Raw genomic sequence first — 23,440 nt, 5'->3', positions numbered from 1 at the left:
AATGTTGTTGTTTATTCTGTGCATAGTAGTGCTTTGTATGTGCGAATCCCAAGCTCCCAATTTATCCCTCCCTCCCACCCCTTTCATGCCTCTTCTTTGGATTTTAAGTTTCCCTCAGACTTCTTTGAGGTCCTTCTTATGGTGAAACTGGTCCTCAGATAATGACTAGCATACAGCAGGTGCTTAGTAATGACTGCTTAAAGAATGACAATGCTTTCACCATTGGGCTTGAGTTGTTCAGGGGAGGTAGGCTGTCCTGTATGTTGTGATTGACAGACAAATAGATTCATTCCTGAATCTCAGTTTATTTTCTTATATCTTTCTTTTTCCTAAAATTTGCCTTCAGTACTGCCCCAATGTATTAATCAATCAATGGAGAATCCATCACAGTTGGGAATCTTCAGATTAACCTCAGCCTGGCGGTACCTGCCCATAATCGGTGTGCTTCTAGCATCATTTATGAGAGCCAAATGAAAACAGGAACAAGGTGAACACGTGAACTTTCAAAAAAAAAAATCTAATTAGACTCTTAATCATCTATATTTTATTTACAGTCTCATTTTATCTGAACAGTAAAATAACTTTAATGATAAGAGAGCAGAAAAAGGAAGGGAGGAGGAAATTAAGCAAGAAGGAAGGGAGGACAGAGAGAAGAAAGGAATATGAGAAAACAAGATGAGTGAATGAGGAAAAGGAAGAGCTATTTACTACTGAATGGGGGGAAAAGAAAAAATTCATACCACTGAAGGAAGGGAATCTTTTTTTCAAAAGAGAAAAGGAGATGGCTTTTGACAACAAAAAGCTCCAGGAGTAATAAATTCCTAAATGATAGATTGCATCAGCTCATTAAGGGTGTTTTCAAAACCATTTAAAATAAAAAACGGATGCATATGTACGTGGCCTAGAGATACATAAGGGAAGTTACTTGTTACCAAGACAGTTGGTAAAAATCTTTTGCCAGTTAACAAAATATGTCCATACTTAAATATCAGAAAAAATAGGAAAGCAATCTCCCATATTCCTCAAAAAAAAAATCTATAATAACAATCCATTTGACTTCAAATGCCTCCATTCACTGGAAATCCAATAAAATTAAATGTTATATTTAATTAAATTTAGCTGATTGCCCTGACCAGGAGATAGAATTAGAAATCCAATCAGCATATATCTTTCTCTAAATATGAGCATCTCTAAAATGAAACTTTCTCATTTGTGATATGAAGATAGAAAAAAATTACATATCATTGTGACCAAAATTAATAAATATCTTCATCTGAGAAATCTTGGTTTCAACAAGCTTGCTCAAAACCCATGCATGCGTTCACAGACACACGCACACACACACACGCACACACACACACACACACACACGCACACACACACACTTCCTGGCTGTCTTCCCCAAATATGTCATGTCACTCCCTCCCTTGACCCCAGATGACATCCACCATTTTAGATATGTTGGGTGCTACTGTGTAAAGAATTAGATGCATGTTGTATGTATTTTATATTCAGTTCTTTTCTTGTTTTCCTGTTTTAATGAGAAAAAGCATCAACCCTTAATTTAGACCCTCTCCTTCAGCCTTGACCTAGTTTGAGCTGCATGGCTACATCTTCGCTTTATGACAGATTCTAATATTCTTTTCAACAATTCTTAGTTTGCTTCCGGTCATTTCCTGTATCTATTTAGGTACGTCGTCATTATTAGAATGATGTTTCTTAAATTTTGCAATAAAACAGAGGCTAGCAGTTTCATAAGTTTTATCTTCAAGGAATAAAGAAGAAATGCTTGGGAGCAAAACAAAAAATTTCCTTACTGTAAAAGCATTGTTTTCCCTTCATGAAATATTAATTTCAGATCAGGTTGAAATGCAGCAGAAATATTTATGATAAAAATGTCTCTTTGCAAGCTCATTTTGGCATCAGTGAATTCCCAGTGGAGAACAAGAGTTCTCCAGGAATAACAAGGAAATGGGATTTGTTGTTTTACATGTTTCCAATTGTTTAAACTGCTTATGATACCAGAAGGGTATTAATTATTCTTGGATTAAGATCCTCACCAAAATTCATTCTATTTATATAAAACAAGTCTTTCCTTCCTAACACATTCACTAAGACCTCAGGTGTGTTCCAAGTTCAGAAGCAGCCATTCTGGGTTTAATGCACAAATGTAATGTCTATTCTTTGGAAGTCTTACAAATGCTCCCAATCTGCAGAATCCCATTCCCTTTATTTCGGTGTTCTGAAACATGGGTGTGCTTTAACCAACAAGTCCATTACCTTTACAAAATGCTTTTCAACCTGCAAAGTGAGCTAATCAAATATCGTCATCTCCAAAATGGTGGGGTTATTTGGCCAAAATGGACAATTAGGGCAGGGACCCCTTTACCCTCAGGACCCCAGTCACGCTGTGCGCCTATCTTTGACATCGTCCTCTTTATACCTTGAGGGGGATAAATAAGCTTCATAGGGAAGCAGCAGAGCATAGCGTAGTATTTCTCAAGTTGGGGTTCCTTTTGGACCCCCAAGGAGCCCCAGACGCTTAGGGGTCTCCACATCTCACAGAAACTCTATTATTGAAATGAAAGTATGGATTTCTAAGCCAAAATAAATTAATCACAACCCTATTCCAGCCCTTTTGCCTAGGCTTTGGAGCCCAGTGGACAGTCAGGCAATTCTAGCCTTCAGCTTGGCATTTACAATTAGATCTGCACTGGTGTCTAATTTTTAATGCAGTCAGTATTTTCCCTTGTTGGAGAAATAAACAGGTGTCATGAAAACAGGTGGCCTCTTCCTGTGACTCCCCAAGGGCCCAGGGTCTCTTCCTGCCCAGTCCCTCCCTGACTGGGGGACCGTGCAGGCAGGGTGCAGTTGGCACCCCCACGGCACGGCCAGCTCTGGACAGATTAGTACCGTTTGCACCGAGCGCCCCACTGTGACTGACAGATGGCACCTAAAAGTCACTTCTCTTTGGCAGCCAAAACCATGCTTAGGCTTTATTTCTGTGGCTAACTTGGAAGAGAAATGATAGAAATGCCTTGGTTCCTATAGAAAATGAATGTGCCAAACACAGTGAGATGTGGCCACGGCTGGGGCACCCCAGGGTCTCAGGTCCCTGAGTGAAGGCAGGAAAAGCAAGGGTCTGATGATGCTCCTTTATCTCAGACGGTGTCTAGATCCTAAAGCTTCCCGGAGGAAGAACTGCAGGCCTGGGGATGCTCCTCAGCCTGGAAGTCCCTCCTCCCTTCGGTTATCAGACCCCAAGTCAGGATCAGGGTTCCTTCTAAGGAAAACTGTAGAGGAGCTGGGAGGAAACCCTTCTCCGTGGATTCCCTCGGTGTGCCTTCCCACTGGGCGTGCCTTCCTCTGAATTCCACGAACACCTCATGTTCCTCTATTATTTGGAGATACATATTTAATCTCACTCCTTTGCAATTATTTACAGCGCCATGGAGAAAACAGACGAGTGCTATGAGGTCAGAGCCTTGCTCTGTGGTCTCTCACACCTCGTGTCTGGACCACGCCCTGCACACAGCAGACCCTCAATAAATGCGGAACAAATTCTACCTTGTACTGCAGCTGTGGGAACCCAGCTTTTACTTACTTGTTGCTTACAGACAAGATCTCTTTTTTAAAAATATTCATTTCTTATTCAGGTGAAATGCACCTAACATAAAATTAATCATTTTAAAGAGAACAATTCAGTGGCATTTAGGACATTTCCAGCATCGTGTAACCACCACCTCCATCTCATCCCCGAACGTGGTACAGACAAGGTCTGACAGAGGAACTGCTGTTCGGTGGCCTTGCTCACTCTCACTGAGGTCATAAACATTGGGATGCGGTAGCTTTCTTTTAAACATTTCATCGAGAATTAACTCAGAAGTAACTATTAACGTATGGAGGATTCTTGGTGAGCAGTGGTGGTTCCTCTCTTTCCATTTCAGATGAGCTTAGAACAGCAAGGAGAATGGAAATGTGATTATTTGTTACTTTCCATAACAGAGAATTGTCAGCGAGGGGTGGGTGATGGGCAGACGTTAATGAGTGGGTTAACATTCATACATCCACTTCCTCTGCTCACTGTCCATTAAAATTCCTGGGACATCTGAAAAATGTCAGTCCCTGGGCTCTAGCTCAGAAGAACTGACTCAAAAATTGGGGGGCATCAGTATTATTTTTTTACATTTTTTTATTGAGTTATAGTCATTTTACAATGTTGTGTCAAATTCCAGTGTAGAGCACAATTTTTCAGGTATACATGAACATATATATATTCATTGGCACATTTTTTTCTCTGTGAGCTACCATAAGATCTTGTGTATATTTCCCTGTGCTAGACAGTATAATCTTGTTTATCTAGTCTACAATTTTTAAATCCCGTCTATCCCTTCCCACCCCCCGCCCCCTTGGCAACCACAAGTTTGTATTCTATGTCTATGAGTCTGTTTCTGTTTTGTATTTATGTTCTTTTTTTTTTTTTTCAGATTCCACATATGAGCGATGTCATATGGTATTTTTCTTTCTCTTTCTGGCTTATTTCACTTAGAATGACATTCTCCAGGGACACCCATGTTGCTGCAAATGGCATTATGTTGTCGGTTTTTATGGCTGAATAGTATTCCATTGTATAAATATACCACTTCTTCTTTATCCAGTCATCTGTTGATGGACATTTAGGCTGTCTCTGTGTCTTGGCTATTGTAAATAGTGCTGCTATGAACATTGGGGTACAAGTGTCTTTTTGAAGTAGGGTTCCTTCTGGATATATGCCCAGGGGCAGGATAACTGGGTCATATGGTAAGTCTATTCCTAGTCTTTTGAGGAATCTCCATACTGTTTTCCACAGAGGCTGCACCAAACTGCATTCCCACCAGAAGTGCAGGAGGGTTCCCTTTTCTCCATAGCCTCTCCAGCATTTGTCATTTGTGGATTTTTGAATGATGGCTATTCTGACTGGTGTGAGGTGATACCTCATTATAGTTTTGATTTGCATTTCTCTGATAATTAGTGACATTGAGCATTTTTTCATGTGCCTATTGATCATTTGTATTTCTTTCTTGGAGAATTGCTTGTTTATGTCTTCTGCCCATTTTTGGATTGGGTTGTTTGTTTTTTTCTTATTATGTCATATGAGCTGCTTATATATTCTGGAGATCAAGCCTTTGTCGGTTTCATTTGCAAAAATTTTCTCCCATTCCATAGGTTGTCTTTTTGTTTTACTTATGGTTTCCTTTGCTGTGCAGAAGCTTGTAAGTTTCATTAGGTCCCATTTGTTTATTCTTGCTTTTATTTCTATTGCTTGAGTAGACTGCCGTAGGAGAACATTTCTGAGAGGTATGGGAGATAATGTTTTGCCTTTATTTTCTTCAAGGAGTTTTATTGTATCTTGTCTTCTGTTTAAGTCTTTGATCCATTTTGAGTCTATTTTTGTGTATGGTGTAAGGGAGTGTTCTAACTTCATTGATTTACATGCTGCTGTCCAGTTTTCCCAACACCATTTGCTGAAGAGGCTGTCTTTATTCCATTGTATATTCTTGCCTCCTTTGTTGAAGATTAGTTGACCAAAAGTTTGTGGATTCATTTCTGGGCTCTCTAGTCTGTTCCATTGGTCCATATGTCTGTTTTGTACCAATACCATGCTGTCTTGATGACTGTAGCTCTATAGTAGTGTCTGAAGTCTGGGAGAGTTATTCCTCCAGCCTCTTTCTTTCTCTTCAGTAATGCTTTGGCAATTTTAGGTCTTTTGTGGTTCCATATAAATTTTATTATGATTTGTTCTAGTTCTGTGAAATATGTCCTGGGTAATTTGATAGGGATTGCATTAGGGCATCAGTATTATTTTAAAGTTTCCCAGGTCTCTCTGAAGGGCAAACAGGTATGAGAATACATGCTTACTTCATCTGGTGGCCATCAACTGTAGGTGAATAAGCACTTCTCATTTCTGGAGACTAAAACCCAAAGGTGATATATGGCCTTGAATTAATCTTAAAGTTCAAGTTAATATTAATGGGCCATTTCTCCATATCTGAGACCCATATGTTCTCAAGTAATCCTCACAAGAGCCCTACAGATAGCTGTGGTGTGACCCCCATTTTACAGATAATCAAACTGAGGCTGGGAGCAGGTGTCCCAACACATGACTAGAACGTTTCAAGGCCAATGGTTTGCAATACCAGCTGGTAGAGAAGGTTACTTAACATGTGTGGATGTCAATTTGGTTTTATATAAAGTAAGGATGATAATGCAGATCGTATGGGCTTATTACAGTGGATGCGGGGGATACATAAGAGGCATTCAGTGTTCATTCATATTTTTTTTGAAAATATACACATCAGAAAGGGAAGGGCCTTGTCTTTTCTATAATACGTTACCTTCATAAAATCTACGGACGTGAAATTCTGTCTGACTCACCACATCTCTTTCTCACCACATCCTTTACAAAATGACTAAGATCTGATAAGACCATGGTGCTCTCAGATGGGGCTTAGACATTCTGAGTAGAGCAAAGAGCAATTCGCCTTGTGGAGTGCCGTCCAATCTGTCATGTGGATGACACCACAGGGCTGACTCATCCTCTGATGTGGGTCACTAAGACCCCAAATTTTGCTTCTCAAATGCCAGAAGAGTTGGACTGTCTTCATGACATTTTAAAATTCTTTTTTGTACAATAAATTGCTCACATCTCTCAAAAGCTGCTAGTAAAATATCTCTTTGGAATTTGTATTAAGATGTTAAAATACAAACCTAATTTGATGGTACAGATCAAATAATTTGCAAAGGTTTAAGTATAAAGCAAAAGCTAAGAATTCCTTCCCCAGCCTCTTCCCTGTCCATCCCTGCTGCCCTGTGTTCACACTTTGTCAGAGTCTTTCTGCAATTTTGCTCTGCCAGAAGCTCTATTAGAGAAGACAATAAAATGTGAGAAATGGAATAGCAGGCTTCCAACTTTTTAAAACCATTTTTTTTGTCACCAAATATGGATGGATTGTAGTTTTTCAAATGAAACTTTTTTTGTGGAATCTTTGAGCTGGAAGAAACCTATGGAGCCCAACCTGTTCATTATTCGGGAGAAAAAATTGAGGCTCGGAACCTCCCAATGCCTTGTTCAAGGCTACCCCTTGAACAATTCAGGGCTGGAAAGCAGCTTCCCTGGCCACCTCCCTAGGCCTCTGATCCAAGGCAATAAGCCTTGGAGGAAAGTGTCCTGTACTTTGTGATTCCTTAACTCTGAGTGTAAGCACCAGCCAAGAGCCAGACACATGGGGAGCCTTCCATAAAGATCAACTTATGTTTTCTCATTTCAACACTGCTTCAGTACTGCTGGTCAACACACTCAAAGGAATGAAATAACTATATAAGCAAGATATTTAAATTGTGAATGCTCCTAAAGTGGGGAAGGGGTTATAAATTTGACCTGTGTTACTCTAATTGAGTAATTTAATTCCTCTAAATAGTAATATCCAAAAATCAGTGTCAATAACCCTAGATACCCAAATATATAACATGACCAATGTTAAAGCAACTTGCAAACTGTACTTTGTTATACAAGTAATTGCATACCCATATTTCCATAAAGCTTATAGTTTATAAGATTTTTTCAGATGCATCAGCTTATTTCACACGTAATTGTGGAAAAGGAAGATATGGACTTACCATTTATAAATGAGGAGAGACCACATGCTCAGAAGAGGTCACACACTACTTAATGATAGCAGCGGAGCTGAATAGAGTCCCTCAACTTCCAGTCCAGGACTCTTCCAGTATTAGATGTCCATGATTTGTATTATGTTGATAAAGATTCAAGTCTTCTTCCCGCCACCATGGATGACGAGACAGCTTCCAAAGTGGCCATGCATGAGCTAGATACCCCACGTTCCATCCAGAGAGAACTGTCTATGCATGAGTACTTAATAGTTACCTCCCTTTCACCTGCTGTCATTCATTGACCTAGATGTACAAGGTGAGGGGAGTGGCTGTGGGGTAATACAGAGGGTATCTGAGGACCTGAAGCTTAGTCCTAGTTCTTTAATAACTTTCCTTCAATTACTGGTCCAAGATCACACAGCTCATATCCAAATCTCATCCTTTGTCATGTGCAGTCCTTGACAATCAACCCAGTGGTCCTTCCCAAGCCCGTTGCCACATGCTATCAACATCCAAGCTGCTGGCTTCCATGGTCCCACCAAGCTGTGCAAAGCCTCTGTGTCACACTATGTATTCTAACCTCACACTTTTGCAAATGGCATCCCATTTGCCCAGAGCACCTTCCTTAATTCTAAGCCAGGAAGATGCTGACTTATTCTGCAATCTCCAGCTCAACTATTATCTCCTTTATGAAGATTCCACTGGCTGTCCAAGGCAGAGTTAGGATTTTGTTTTTTTGTTTGTTTGATCTGTATCTGTTTGATACAGAATCTATCTCATGCTGAGTCTCAGGCATGCCTGGAGGCAGGGAATGTTTCTTATTAGTTAGTTTCAGCAAATCATGATCAGATAGATGAACGGATGAATGGATGGACACAGGGATGGCAGAATGATCTAGGAGTAGTAACTGGCTAGGAAACAGAATGTTTGAGTCCTATGAGCCTGGGCTCTTATTGCAGATGGGTGATCTTGGGCGCATAATTTAACCTCCTGGAGCCTCATTCCTTTTAACAGTGAGATCCACTCTCAAGCCTACTACTCTCAGCTGGGAGCCCCAGGGGGCTGATGGATAGAAACCATGCCAATGGCTCCTCTCACTTGGCTTCCTGTTGAGTTCGGCTGATGGGAGACAGCAACAAAAGAGATTCGGGGTAGGAGGGGTCTGAGATGCAGATTTTTATTCCACCTGCCGCAGCTCCCTCCCTGTGGGTCCCTCAACTGGAAGCCACAGTTCTTTTTCCACCATCCTCGACTCTGAGTCTCTGTGACCACTGGCTCCCCCGACTCCTCCAGGCCCAGGCATGGTAACAGCCCCTCCAAGGTCTTTCACTATCCTTTGTGGATTTCCTACACCCTGCCCACATCCTTTAAATGTTCTCTTTATTAAACTGTTCTCAAATTACCCAATTTGAGGGTGCCATCTGTTTCTTGCTGGAACCCCAACTGATCTCGTGGGTAATATCCTTTACACCTCCCAGCATCTCTGTGTAGATTGAATGCAATCATTGATGTAAAGCCCTATTGAATACCCCCAGGGTCTCTGCTGCTAATTTATATGGTTAATGGGGCTAATGATCTCTCCTATGTGGATGAATACAAGCCGCAAATAAATTGTTGCATCCTGCGTGAACCGGTTTATAAATATAATTTCCAATAAACATTTCATGACAAAATCACACTTGGAAAAGAAAAGCGTCGCTTCTCCTGCACGCACGTGGGCTCCCCGGAGCAGAGCCTGGGCTAACGCGCCCTGGGTGCCCGGGGGAGCGCACAATTGCACTCCAGGAAAAACAAGCTCGGGAGAGGTTCGCTCAGTTCCCCGGGGCAGATGGGATGGATGCTGACAGAAAGAGGACAGCATGTCAGAGACGAAGCCCCCTCCCCCACCCGCTCCTGAAATAAACCAATTATCTACCTGGATTGATTCCCCTGCTGTCTTTTCCTCTAAGCTGGCACCTGTATCCCATTTTAACAGGAAGTGGCAGGAACATGTTCCCCAGAATTAAAACATGGTGTGTAAGGCCCAATAATGAGCTTGCTTTTGTTTCCGCAGGCTGAGTTGAAGATCCCTCTCATTTGCCCGGTGCCAAGAACGATGAACAGGCAGTAAGTACCGCAACGTCGCTGTGAGCACGAGTCCCCTGGCTCCTAGTCGGGATGGGAGTCAGGTCCTGGAGTAGCGCTGAGGAGGGATGCCAGTGCGTCCCCACGCGGATGTGTGAGTGCTCAGTGAGCACCTGCCCCATTAACAGCGAATTTTTTTGCGGGCAGGCCCCTTGTTGTCCCCCAGAGCAGATTCATGGATGCAGGGGGGTCGTGGGAGCAGGGTGCAGGGACTAGAGACACTCAGCACCAGAATGCCAGGAGGGCATCCGAAACCACCCATCACTTCACACCCACGTGTAACATGAGAAGGAAAAGGCCAGCAGTTTGCACCCTCATTCCCACCGCAGAGAACCCGGAATCCCACCTTCTCTTTGTGGAGCACCTGGGGTGGGTGATGTGGTCGGTTGGGGATATCCAAATGTGTATCTGAATCAGTAGAAAGTTCGTCCCATACCTAATGTCTATGAATATAATAAAAAAGGTAGCAGGCCTCCAAGTTGTAAGAAAACAAAAGACCTTTAAATTGAGAAAGTTAGTGTACTAATTTTAGAATCAGTCTACGTATCTATTTATTTGCTTTATTTTGCCAATTGGAAAGGCAGTATGGTTCTTCTCTGTGTGAAATGAGCAGTCGTTGTGTGAAAACGAACATGAGATTCAGACTCAGGCAGGCCTGGTGTAAATACCTTGCCTTGTCTGGTCACTGTACAGCTGTACATTATTCAGGAAGTTACCTGACCCCTGGAGATTTGAGAAGTTACTTACAACCCTCCTCCGGAAAGTAGGATCTGACCTGGAGAGGAGGAGTGCCTGGCTCCTGGGTGGATCCCTGGTCCTAGAGGGAGGCTGATGGACAGCCCAGGGTAACCAGGTGATGTCTGGGCCGCACAGGCAGCCGCTAGGCACATGGTTGGTGCCCAGGGTGGCACAAAGGCAGCAGCCCCAGCTTCAGACCCATATCCCTCTTTGGTGACAAAGTGGGGTTACTCTGACAATCTCAGCAATATTTGCTGTGAGTTTCCCTTTGGCTTTGTAGTCAAGAATCCCTACCCTTCAGCCCTTGCTTCTGTTTCTCTCCATGGTGGCATCCTGTGCCGAGGGTCTCCTTCGTAAAGAGGAGTGGCATCTCCCTCTCATGACTCGGGGTAGCTTTGTTTTTCAGCCACACAGTGAGCTCTTGGCAATTGCTTCTGATCAAGCTTTCCAAAGAGCACTTTTTGAATTTAGCTTTAGAGTCACATCAGATGTGAAGATGCCAATACATAGACCAGAAAACAGACCAAATCGTCATAAATTCATAAACATTAGTTTTCTCCTGTAAGGTTGCTGAATCTGAATCTGTACTTTTATAAGATCCCCAGTTGATTTATAGTCACATTAAAGTTTGAGAAGCATCTGACTGAAGAACAATGGTTCCCAGAGCCATTTCCGTCCTGGCAGCCTGCACAGGTAGCTCTGATATTTATCAAGATGTGACTCAGAGAAGTCAGTCACGAATTGGATGTTGCATGAGCACAATAAATTGGAAATTTGCTTCGCTCCACCTACACATGTACATGCACACATAGCTAACTACACACACACATACACACACAGGGTTTTGTTCTGCTATGCCTGGGGGAGCACCCCTTCCTCTATGAAAAGCATTAAACCAGTTAATTCAAGGCAGTAGATTTTAAACCTGGCTGATCAGTAGAATAATCAAGGAAGCTTTAAACAAACAGCAGCTTCAGTGACCTTCCCCCGACCAAAGAAATCAGAATACCTGGACCGTGGGATGTTCTTTTTTTTTCATTTTTCAGTTTTATTAGGTAGAATTGTTACAATTTGACCACACATATAGAATATATTTCATGTAAATACATGTACACAATATACTGTACATATTTTTAAATTTACGTATATGTACTGTTCACTGTTTCTAAGTGCTTAGAGCTTTAGCTTTTTAAACTTACATAGTTATCAAAGGAATAAAGCCAACCACAAAATAAGAATGAATTCAAAAAGATACATACACCCCACTATTAATGGCATTATTTATAATTGCCAAGATATGGAAGCATCATAGGTGAACATCAACAGATGAATGGATAAAGAAGATGCAGCTTATATATGCAATGGAATACAACTCACCCATAAGAAAGAAGGATATTTTGCCATTTGCAGCCCTTCATTCCAGTGGGATGTTCTTTTAACGCTCAACTGAGTCTAGTCTGTAGCACAGCTTTCAAAATGCGGTGTAACACATCTCCCAATTCTATAATCTGGAATTCTGATTTTATAACGTGGAATCTTTAATGGTCTTTGTAACTACAGCTAATTTCTTACTCTCTCCATTTGGGCACTTTTACAAAGAAGGAATGAATAAACACAAATAAAAGGATGATATAGAAATAGATTATATATTTATACACATGCACACACATATAGATGTATATGTATATACACACACACATACACACGAGTAAGTACGCATACGTGCATTTCCCTTTAAGTGTATCAGCTGGGTCAAAAGCATTTACTGACTAGTACACACTTTGCTGGGCACTGAGCCTGGCACCTCCCTTACAAAGATGAACAGGATCTAGTCCCTGCCCTCAAAAAGCATTAGCCGTAAGTTAAGAAAATCATTTTCGTATTACGTAGGAAGTGATGGGAAGACTCCACAATGCTATGGCGTCCCGATGTCCTGATTCTAAATTGCCTCTGAAATCAGCAGGCTAGTCTACATGAACTGTCTCAGCATCAAAACTTGCCCTCTGTCCATTACGCCCTCAGGGCTGGACACCGGAGTCTCAGATTTGGCTTCCAGTATCTCTTCATCATTCTGGACAGAACAGATTAGATCCCTGGTTCTGCGGTTCTGAGTGTTTGGGGAGAGACGAGGTCGCTAGAGTGATTGCTTCCCGGCCCTTCCAGTAAGCAAACGCCCTCTCTGGCCAGGCTCCTGTGGGAACTCTGGGGAAGATGCTCTCATACATCCCGGACAGGGGGCTGATGGGAGAGCCAGTGCCCTCAAGGCGTCCACTTTGAAATATGCTAAAGAGTTCTAACAGTAAACTAGCTTTGTTTATCCTGAAAATGACTCCTAGGCCTCACAGAAATTTTAGAAAATATACAGAAGTACCAAGAAGAAAATGAAAATCCCCAATTATGCCAGTGGCCAGAAATAACCACTCTTTTGTTACAGATTTCATTTTCTATATCTTTGTGTGATATTCTGACATTTCAGGAAGCCTACTTTTAAAACTTGTACTGCTTTCAGTTATTCGTAATGCTTTGTATTATGACCCTTGGCCCACATGAGTAAATCTTTTTTAAAAATCAGGGTGTTATTAAGAGTAATGCTTAAAAAAGGTTCACTATCCCTTATCCATCATTCCAAAGCCGATAGGCTTCAGGATACTGAAAACTTCTCCATAACTAATTTGATGACAAAATGCAACCTCCAGTAAGGTGAAGTGCCGTATGTTCTTTGTTTGACCCACTTGGTATGAATATCCGTGTGTCACTGTAGGAACAGGAACGTGTTTAATGAACGGGTGCTACTTCAGAGCTTACTGGGGATATTACATAGGATTCAACACAGGCACAATATTACTTTCCTAAAATCCAAAATATCCTGAACCCCTAGCCCTAAGGAATTTGGAGAACAAATGGTGGATCTATATTTTATCTGGTGATTTTTCTCTTGACCTTGATGTTGGATGTTTCAGTTGTTACCTATAAAGTTTTACGAGGCAGTTTTATTGCCAAGATTTAACGTAATACTTTACACCCTAGGAGTGTTAGAATAGGCTGTGTCCCCTGGTTCCTAGCATGCGGTGCTATGTCGCATGTAACACAATTATTCTGTGATAGTCTAGTATTACATAGGAACGCAAGTTTAATCAAATTCTTTGACAATAACCTAGTGTTTCTTTTCTTGCTTCGGGGAACTTGTCTTTCACGTCTATTTTGGAAACAGTTTTGATGGTAGATAAAAATTAGAGTTTGTCTCAAAAAGAGAGAATCTTAGAGGTTTGGAATTCAAGCTTCCACACATGGCTGTAACCCCATTAGCAACAGCTCTGTGAGATAGAATTGAGGCTCTTTTGTTTTTTCCAGCGTGCACATGTAGCTTTTATTAGGCAATGTATGCTGTGGTTAAAACCAATTACCAAGGCTAATTTCAGCTTCGGGTCACCCAAGATCGTTTTAACCCCAAAACTTCTCTTCCCGTTTTGGCTCTGGATTTATGTTTTCAGATGATTGGACTCTGTAGATAAATGTACAGAAGTGACTGATCATTGTTCTCACGTGAAGGCTTCTTCATTACTTTATAAGTGTACAGTGTTTTTTAGTATATTTATGGAACCGGGCAACCATCACCCACATCAATTTTAGTATTTTTATATTCCCTATATATTGCAGATACAAGTTCCTTACCAGATGTCTGAACATTTTCATCAACCCCAAAAGAAACCCCTTACCATTTAGAGACTTCCTGAATAGTCTTAGGATAAAGGGCTCACTACCTTCTGAGACAGTAAGTTTAAAAAGTATAAGAAAGTGCCTCTTTGTATTGACATCATTGAAGCCAGCTTCAAGTAAATGTCAATCATTAATCAATAAGCAAAATAATAATACTTTCCTAATACTTTTCCACTTGAATTCAGTGCCTAGTTATGAGAATGAAAGGGCAGAAAGAATAAAAAGTCCTACAGGCGAGTCGTGCCTACAGGCCAAGAACTCTGTTAGTCATTTGACACCATCTGCGCCATGCTGTCGGCTACTCAGCACTGAAACCCCCTTCCCATGTCACCACATGAGAATCCCTCACTTTGGGATAATAGCCTCCCCAGTTCAGAGTCAGTTAAAGCCACATCCCTTTGACTCCAAAATCTGTGATCTTTGTGCCATACTGAACTGCTTCACAACAACTAGGAAAACCATCCTTGGATGTAGCCCATCAGGGACACATTCCCAAACTGAATGACTGTTTTGCTTATGAGGGGCATATTTTCCCTTTGAAAACTTGCCTGATAAAATTCATTCAATCACTGGGTGGTGATGGATACCCAAAGGGCCCAGTTCAATATCTGGTGCACAGGAAATGCCCAACAAATATTTCCCTCTATATGGATGCATGATAAAACTCCTTGTCAATTCCAGGTCATTATTTTCCATCATGATATATGTGAGACCCCCTGCCTTTGACCTCAGGAAGCAACTGCATTTTGATTTGCAGGAATTAATAAGTGTAAATCCCACTGAATTTGGGGGAAAGGAGAAGCAGCAATGTTGGCATCCTGAGATTAGAGTCTTGCACCCAACAGAGTAGTCAGTGTGGCTGCCTTCTCAGGAGTAATTAGGAACCAACTCTCAAGCCAACCAGTGTCGCCCACTGGTGCTATCAAAGTCACGTGGCTGAGATTCGGTGTCGTGGTTGGCCGGCAATTAAAATGTTGCAAGCTGTGAGAGGTCATAGGAGCGAGTTGGCCAGAGGTTGCAGACATGGCCAGAGACACCACTGCAGGAGCAGCAGGTGTGGCTGACCCTGAGACTCGTGAAGCTGGGTGGTGATGGGGGAGTGGAGGACTTTAAGATAGCCTTACGTCTTTCATAATGGCAGGATTGTCAGTTGGAGATGAACTAGCTGATTTAACTCACCTACCACCACTTGGGAAACTTCCAGCTGAACAAACTTAGTCTCCTGCTAACTAGCCACAAGGTTGGACTTTTCATAGATATAGACTTTAAAAACACCACAAAATAAAGAAGGTTGTGACTTATTTAACATCTGCATTTATTGTTATCATTCGAGTAATGTATATTTATTGTAGAAAACTTTTAAATACAAAAAAAAAATAGGAATAAAGAAAAAATACACTAATCAGTCCACTGAAAAAGAGTTAGCACTGTTGGGTATTTGCTTTTTGGCTTCCTTATACAACTATTCATTCTATTTTGTTTTTTAATTTTAATATACCATAAATATTTTCCAATGTTACTAAAGTCATTTTTACAGCTATGCAATCTTTCATCATTTTTTATATTCTTCCACTGCTGGAAATTAACACCCTCCATGAACTAATTTGACAAACTCTATGACTCTAACCATGTCCGAATGTTAAGATTTGGACATCTGTTGTTACCTGGCAATGAGCAAACCCAGCCATCCCAGGGAGTGTTATCAGCCAAGCCAGTGTTTGGAGAAGCTGACCCCCAATGACAGTTTATAATGATCACAAAGTATTAGATTATGTAAATGTGCAGAGAAATTGAAAACAAGACCCGGCGTTTGTGGTTGAGTCCTTCATGAGGGCCAAACTACCAGTCGATTGCATGTTCCACTTTATACATACCTGACACTTTCCCCACAAATAAGGTATAGGAAGGAAAGTCAACTTCATGCAAACCTTTGATCATATCCAAATACACTCGATAACCAAAAAGGTGAAAAGTTTTCCAGAAGTTTTGAATAAATTTGACTTGAGGCCAATATCAGCACATCCTGGAAAATGAACCCAATAGAAAGGAAAAAAAGGTATTTCCTGAGAGCCTGGCTGCCTGGAATTTCAGAATTTCTGGAGAAGAGAGACCAGATCACAAACAAGAGCAGAGAAGTTTTATCACAGGCTAAATATCCAGTAGGAAAGTATGAGTTTCTCCTGCTTGGTTCTCCATTCTCGACTTCAATTCTTCCCCTATTATTATTTTGGAGAGGGGATGTAAAATTTAAAACTGAAGGTATATATTTTAGAAGCTTAAAAATACTTCTGTTGAGTTAACCCAAGAAAGGCAATATTAGACTCAAACATTTATTTAGCTCCCATGTTGAGGTGGACAAATGCTTCAGTGTGTAATACAGTGGGCCCTGTGCTGACTTAATGGGACTCAGCTCTGACGCTGACCAGCTGTGCCATTTTAGACAGCCTCTCTGAGCCTCATTTTCTTTTCTATCAAATAGAAATAGAAATAGTAATTATCTAAAAGGGTTGTTGAGAAGGTTAAGTGATTCAATGTGTGCAGTGTGTTTAGCACCGTGTCTGGCACGTGGGGAACATTTGGTAGATGTTGTAGCTGATGGTACTTCCTAAACGTGACCACAGTATCTCCCATCCCACCTGCTCTAGTGCCATGTGACCTGCACACTCCCCATTCAGAGGTGAGTCTATTTCTCCACCTGCTTTACCTTGTGTGAGCCTGTGGCTGTGTTGACCAATGGGATATGACAGAAGGGACACTGTGCCAAGTCTGGGCAGAGGCTTTAACAGCCAGGCAGCTCTGCTTTCTATCTGCTTCCATCAGTCATATGCTATGACCACCATGCTGTGAGGCACTCTGGTCATGTGGAGAAACCCTGGGGAGACAGATCTCATGGAGAGACATGGAGTCTGAGGGGCACTGGGCACCAGGCATCAGGCACCAGGCACTTAAGAGACTTAAGAGTCAGGAAGTCATCTTGGGCATTCAGCTCAGTCTAGCTTTGAGATAAACATCTGAATACAACAGCATGGAGGATCTAAGAGGAACCCAACCAGCTGAGAACCAGGAGAGATCAAAACAAATCATTGTTTCTAAGCCACTGCCTTTAGACTTGCATGTTATGCAGCAAGACGGCCCTAAAACAGATACTGTCTGCTATTTTTATAATCATCACAGTCATCACCTCATGTAAGACCCTTTGCCGTTAGATATTCAGCATTCAGCTTAGGGATTTGTAGGATTTGATATCCTACCTTGAAGAACATCCAGTCTAGGTGAGAATGACAATCAACAACTCATAGTGGGCAAGGAGAATGCTAATAAGGGTTTTTTGTTGTTGTTCCAAGTGTGTGCAAAGTGCTAAGGGGACACAGAGGAGTGACTGGTGACTCCGTTAGGGAGCAAATCTTGGGGATGAGCATGGTGGTGTTAGAAGAGACACCCTCACAGAGGAGATGACAGTTGAGCTGAGCTTGGGGAACGATGAGATATTGCACAGTAGTAAATGGAGGAGAGTAGGGGTAGACTTTCTTAAGTAATTACTGCAGCTGGAAAAGCTCCATCAGGACTTAATACAAAGGACAACATTAAAATAGCTGACAATTTGAATTTTGTTACTTAAAAACTGAATCTAAGTAATTGGAGGAATAATTTCTCAGCAATTTATGATGGGTGGTGGAATTCTATTTCCCGTATCTCTTTATCAATGGCAAAAAGAAGGAGCATCAATCTATAACCACAAGGAAGATAAAGGCCTGAGTTTGGGTTACATGATTTAAAATCCTGTGTTGCTGAAATGAATTTTTTGCTGCCCTGCCATGTTGCCTTTTGGATAGGCTGAAATTAGAGGCATTTGTGCTGCCCTTTGTTGTCTGTTTAAACAAAACTTCTTTGGGTAATGAAAATTCTACACCCGGGTCAGTTTCTGTGGACTTTTCTAAGGATTCTATCAGCAAAGATCCAAGAAATTTTATGAGGAAGAAATAAGTCTTTTTCTGCCATGTCAGCAAGTTTTCATCTTCTTCCTTTATTTTCTGCAATTGCTTTAAATATTCAATAGAAACAAAAGAATAGTTATAAAATATGCATAAGGTACACAGAACAATAAAACATTTAGACACATGCACTCATTCTCAGTTTTTTTAAATTGCTCTTATTTTTGCAATTTCCATTCACATTTCTATGATCGCAACTCCTCACCCCCCACAGGGAACAACTGTCCTGAATTTTGGGTTAATCATTCACTCACTTTTATTTTTAATTTTACAACATATGGTTGTATCATTAAAAATAATCCATTTGGTTTTGCTTTATTTTGAACTTTAGGCCAAAACCAAATCATACTACAGAGTCTATTTTGCACCCAGACTACCTGGTTTTTGACACCCGGGTCCATTGTGAGACCTTGAGCCAGTTAGTAAAGTGTGTCTGTTTCCTCAACTGCAAAATGAAAATAGTAAGAGTGCTTCCTTCCTAGTGGGCTTGTGAAGATTAAATGAGCTGATTGTTTAAGACATTTGTATATAAATGGAACATAAGGCAGGCTCTATACATATTAGCTATTATCATTCTACAATCTGTTTTATGACTGCCCCAATTTACATTTCAAAGATAATCCATGCTATTGTAGTAGCCACAGTTCCTTCAATTTCATGGCTGTATAAGCTTTCCTTAAGTGCATATAATGCTATTTATTTATCACTGTTCAGGCAACAGATGCTTGGATTGTTTTCCAGATTTTGTTTACATCAGGGCTGCTAAGAACATTCTAGTTTGTGTCTTGGACCATGTATTCAAGAGTGTCTGTGTATAAAGGCATATTCTTAGGATTGAAGTTTCCGGAGCACAGAGTATGCACAGCTCCAGTTTTATCAGATGATGCCACAGCTTCCAAAGTCAGCAGGCCATTTTACATTCCTGCAAATGTGCGTAAGTGGCCCATTTTCCTCACCACCTCGTCAAACCTCCATCCTGGCCGTTTTAATGTCTACCATACTGGTGTGGAGTGGGGGGTTAATCTACCTTTTGTTGACTGTGGTTGTGGTTGAGCATCTTTTCAGATATTTACTAGCCATTCGGTTTTCTCATCTACACACAGAGATAGTTAAAATCTTTCATTCACTTTTCTGTCAGTTTTTGCCTTTTTCATGTTGATTTGTATGAGTTATTTATTCTGGATCCTTTTCCCAGTTTGCGACTTGAGTTTTCATTCTCTTTTGATGTTGTCTTTTGGTGACAGTAATTTTAAAGCAATTGAGCATAACAAACTCTTCTTTCTGGTTTGTCGATTTTGGGTATTGCTTAAAGAAACTTTCCTTACCCTGAGATCATTAAGATAGTTTCCTATACTGAATTCTAACCATCATAAAACTTGTCTTTTACTTTTAGGCCTTTAATCAGCCTGGAATTGATTAACTTGTGGGTGGAATCAAGTTGGGGAGGATCATTTTTTTCATACAGGTAATTTATTTAGCATCATGTGTGAAAAAGCCCATCCCTTCTACACTGATCCACAATGACAGCTCTGGCATGGCCAAGCTTTCTTACAGAGGTGGATCTTTTTCTGGGCATCCTCTACTGTGCCGTGATTAATGTGTCCACACCAGATCAATTACACAAGTCCTAATTAGTATAACTTTGTAGTAATTCATGGTATCTGGGAATTAACAACCCCCAGTTTTTACTTTATCAACAAATTGCCTCTTGAATGTTTACTCTTTAATAGACACATTAAAATCAGCTTATCAATATGTATACACACCCACACAACCTTTTGGGATTTTGATTGGAATTACTCTGAATCTATAGATAATTTTGAAGAGAAATGGCATCTTTATGAAACTGAATTTTCCTGTTCATGAACATATTACATATCCCCAGAGACAGAGAGATAGAGACAGAGAAAACTTCTTCAACATAATTTCATAGTGTTTTATAATTTTCTCCCCCAAAGGACTAGACTTTAACATCTTTTGAGAGATTTGTTTCTAGGCATTTTATGTATTTTAATGGTATTATAAATGTTAAGATACTACCCCAGTTTTATGTTTAGATGTTTGTAGCTGGTATGTATGTTTTTAGAGATGATGTCTGCAGCAGGCTTGCAAAATGTTTAATCAGTTCTAATAACTATCAGTTCATTCTTTTGACTTTGCTATGTCAATGATAATGTCCTCTGTAAGTAATCTAATTTTGTAGCTTTCTTTCCATTTTTCATACTTTTTTTTCTGCCTGATGGTACTGGTTAGGACCTTCAAAACAATGATAAACTAAGGGGTGATAGTGAACACACTTGTTCTTAATGGGAATGTTTTCAATAGTGGAGCACAAAATATAAGCCTTGTTTTCAGATATTGGTAGGTTTTGAATATCAGGTCAAAGACTCTAGGTTGCCAAGAGTCTTTTTTGTTTTAATTATAAAGAAGAATTCAATTTAATCAATATTTTTCTGTATTTATTGAGATGATTATATATTTTCCCTTCCCTTACTGTTAATGTAATGATTTAAATTAATAGACTTTCTAATGGTAAACAAAACTTTAATTTCTGAGATAAATACAACTTGGACATGACATGTTAATTTTTAGTATATTGGTGCAATGAATCAGTAATGCATATTAGTGAGAATGCCTTATAATTTTTCTCTCTTTCTGTCCTTGCTGGATATTGGCTCAGACTTGTGCCAGCTTTGTCCAATGAGTTAGAGGGTATTTCCTGATCTTGTATTCTCAGTGGGTAATAAATTGTCCCTTTATCAATAAGACTATCTTACATTGGTATTTCCTTGGGGAAGATTTTCAACTATTGATTCAATATCATTGTTGGTTCTAGAAAGATGCTCAGTTTTACTACTTTCTCATGAGTAATTTTTGATGTTACGTATTTTTCTATGTATTTGTTTATTCAATGATATTTTCTTATTGTTTTAACCTCTGTTGTGCCTATAGTCTCCTTTTCCATTCCTAATTTTGTCTGTTGATGACTCCCCTTTCCTTCTTGATCAAGTTTGCCCAAGGTTATCAATGTCATTAGCCCTCTCCATTACAATTTTATGTTCTATTTTAGTAACTTCTGCTTTTAGCTTCCTTATTTCCTTCTGTCTATGTTCTTGACATTATACCTGTTATTTCACTGATCTACTAAGTTAGGTGCTTTGGTAATTAAATTTTAGCTTTTCTCTTTTTCTAACATAGATATTTCAGCTATGTATTTTTACATTATTTTTCAGATTTAAATATTTTTATTTTCATTATCATTTATTCTTTGACTTGTGACTTGATATTTCCAAGTAGAGTTGGAGTTTTTAATTTCCGTTTGTCACTAATATCTAGCCTAATTATACTGTGGTCATAGAAAATAGTCTATATGATATTATTTTGTAAAAATTTTTGAGAACTTGCTTTATGTTCAAATAAAGGGCAATTTTTTTGCAGTGTTCCATGCATGCTTGAAAAGAAAGTGTGCACCATCGTAACTGAATGCAATGTTTCAAAAATAACTGTAAGAACAATCTCCTTAATTATATTATTTAAATCTTTATTTGAATAGATCTTTTGTATTTTTATCATATCAGTTACAAAACTGGATATTAAAAATATTTAATAGGGTGATGTATTTGTTTTTTTTCCTGATAGTTATTGCAAATGTGTATGTTATTAGGAACATAGAATTTTCATATTGTTATACTTCCTGATGAATTAATTATTTTGTCACTATGTAGTGACCCTCTTAGGAAAAACTGATTTTTTTCTAAAAAGCTTATTTTGTCTGGTATTAATATAGCCAAGACAGATTTCTTTTAGTTATTATTTTAATAGTACATCTTTTACATTATTTTATACCAAAATTTTCATGCCCTTATGTTTTAGGCACATCCCTTATAAAAGATGCAAAAAGTGTATGACTGGATTGGGAATCATTTACCCAGTAAAATAAAACAATCTTTCAATGAAGAATTTACTAATTCACAATTATTATAATTACTGAACTACCTAAATTTATTTCTATACTATTGTGTGCTTTCTATTTACTTATCCTTTTCTATTTCTTCCTTTTTACTCTTTTTGATTTTCTACTTTCCTTCTTTGGGTTTGATGTGCGTGTGTGTGTGTGTACATGTGTGTGTACAGTTTTTTTCTCACTCCATTATACTGCTACCAGTTTACTGGTTATGTCTTCTAATTCTATTTTTTTTGTAATTTCCTTAGATATTTTAATACATAATTAAATTATCAACATCTAAGTTTTTTAACCCTCTTCTAGAATAACACAGGCACTTTTCAATTCCTTATTTGTGATCACCCGCTCACAATGTGTGTGCTACTGCAGTCGCGTGTTTTAATTCTGTTACTTATCAATCCCTTAAGACTTAGTCATTGTGTTAAACAGTCAGTGCTTTAAAATAGTTACCCAAATAGTTAACATAATCTTTGACCATCTTTTGTTTTTATATTTCAAAACTTTTAGTGAAGATCACTTCCTTTCAGTATGAAGAACACAAATTGGAGTTTTCTTTAGTGTCAAGGCCCATTATAAGAAAATGAAAATGCCTTTATTTTTCCCTCATTCTGTTTTTTTAAAGGAAAATGGCATTTTGTTTATTTTTTTAACATTTTATTGAGTTATAGTCATTTTACAATGTTGTGTCAATTTCCAGTGTAGAGCACAATTTTTCAGTTACACATGAACGTACATATACTCATTGTCACATTTTTTTTTTCGCTGTGAGCTACCACAAGATCTTGTAGATATTTCCCTGTGCTGTAAAGTATAATCTTCTTCATCTATTCTTTATTTATTTCCCTCATTCTTAAGATGGTGTCTTCATTGGACATATAATTCCAGGTTAACAGTTATTTTCTCTCTGAACCATAAAGTTATTTTTCTGACCTTTGGATTTTGTGGTGTAAGGATATGACACCTGGCATTACTGCAGCCACCTTGTGACCATGATATTTTTTCATAATGGGTTTTTTCATTAATTTTTTAATTGCATTAAAACCATGTTCACCTTGACTACTGTGTTTTTTTGGCACTTTCTTAAATTGTGTTCCTAAGGTGAATGCTTCACCTGCCTCCCCCTGGTCTCCATCCTGAGCTTTGACTGCATTCTAGGCTGCAGGGAGTAGACCCAAAGCTGGGCTCTGCCTCTTACTAGCAGGGAGGAACCTTGCTATGCCTCAGTGTCCTCATCTGTAAAGTGGAAATACTAAGAGCA

General features: G+C 39.5%; 1 protein-coding gene across 1 annotated transcript in view; it reads left to right on the top strand.

The window, feature by feature from the left end:
- Window positions 1-23,440, top strand: part of CLNK (cytokine dependent hematopoietic cell linker) — a 183,819-nt gene that overhangs the window by 44,719 nt on the left and 115,660 nt on the right. Inside the window, exon 2 of the mRNA XM_032493962.1 lies at window positions 9,701-9,753. Coding sequence (XP_032349853.1) covers window positions 9,701-9,753 — 53 coding nt within the window. The remainder of the gene's footprint in view (window positions 1-9,700; window positions 9,754-23,440) is intronic.

The sequence above is a fragment of the Camelus ferus genome, chromosome 2, assembly GCF_009834535.1.
Source record: "Camelus ferus isolate YT-003-E chromosome 2, BCGSAC_Cfer_1.0, whole genome shotgun sequence".
Lineage (NCBI taxonomy): Eukaryota > Metazoa > Chordata > Mammalia > Artiodactyla > Camelidae > Camelus > Camelus ferus.
The sequence above is the reverse complement of the archived record's forward strand: the minus strand, read 5'-3'. Positions and strand labels throughout refer to the sequence as shown.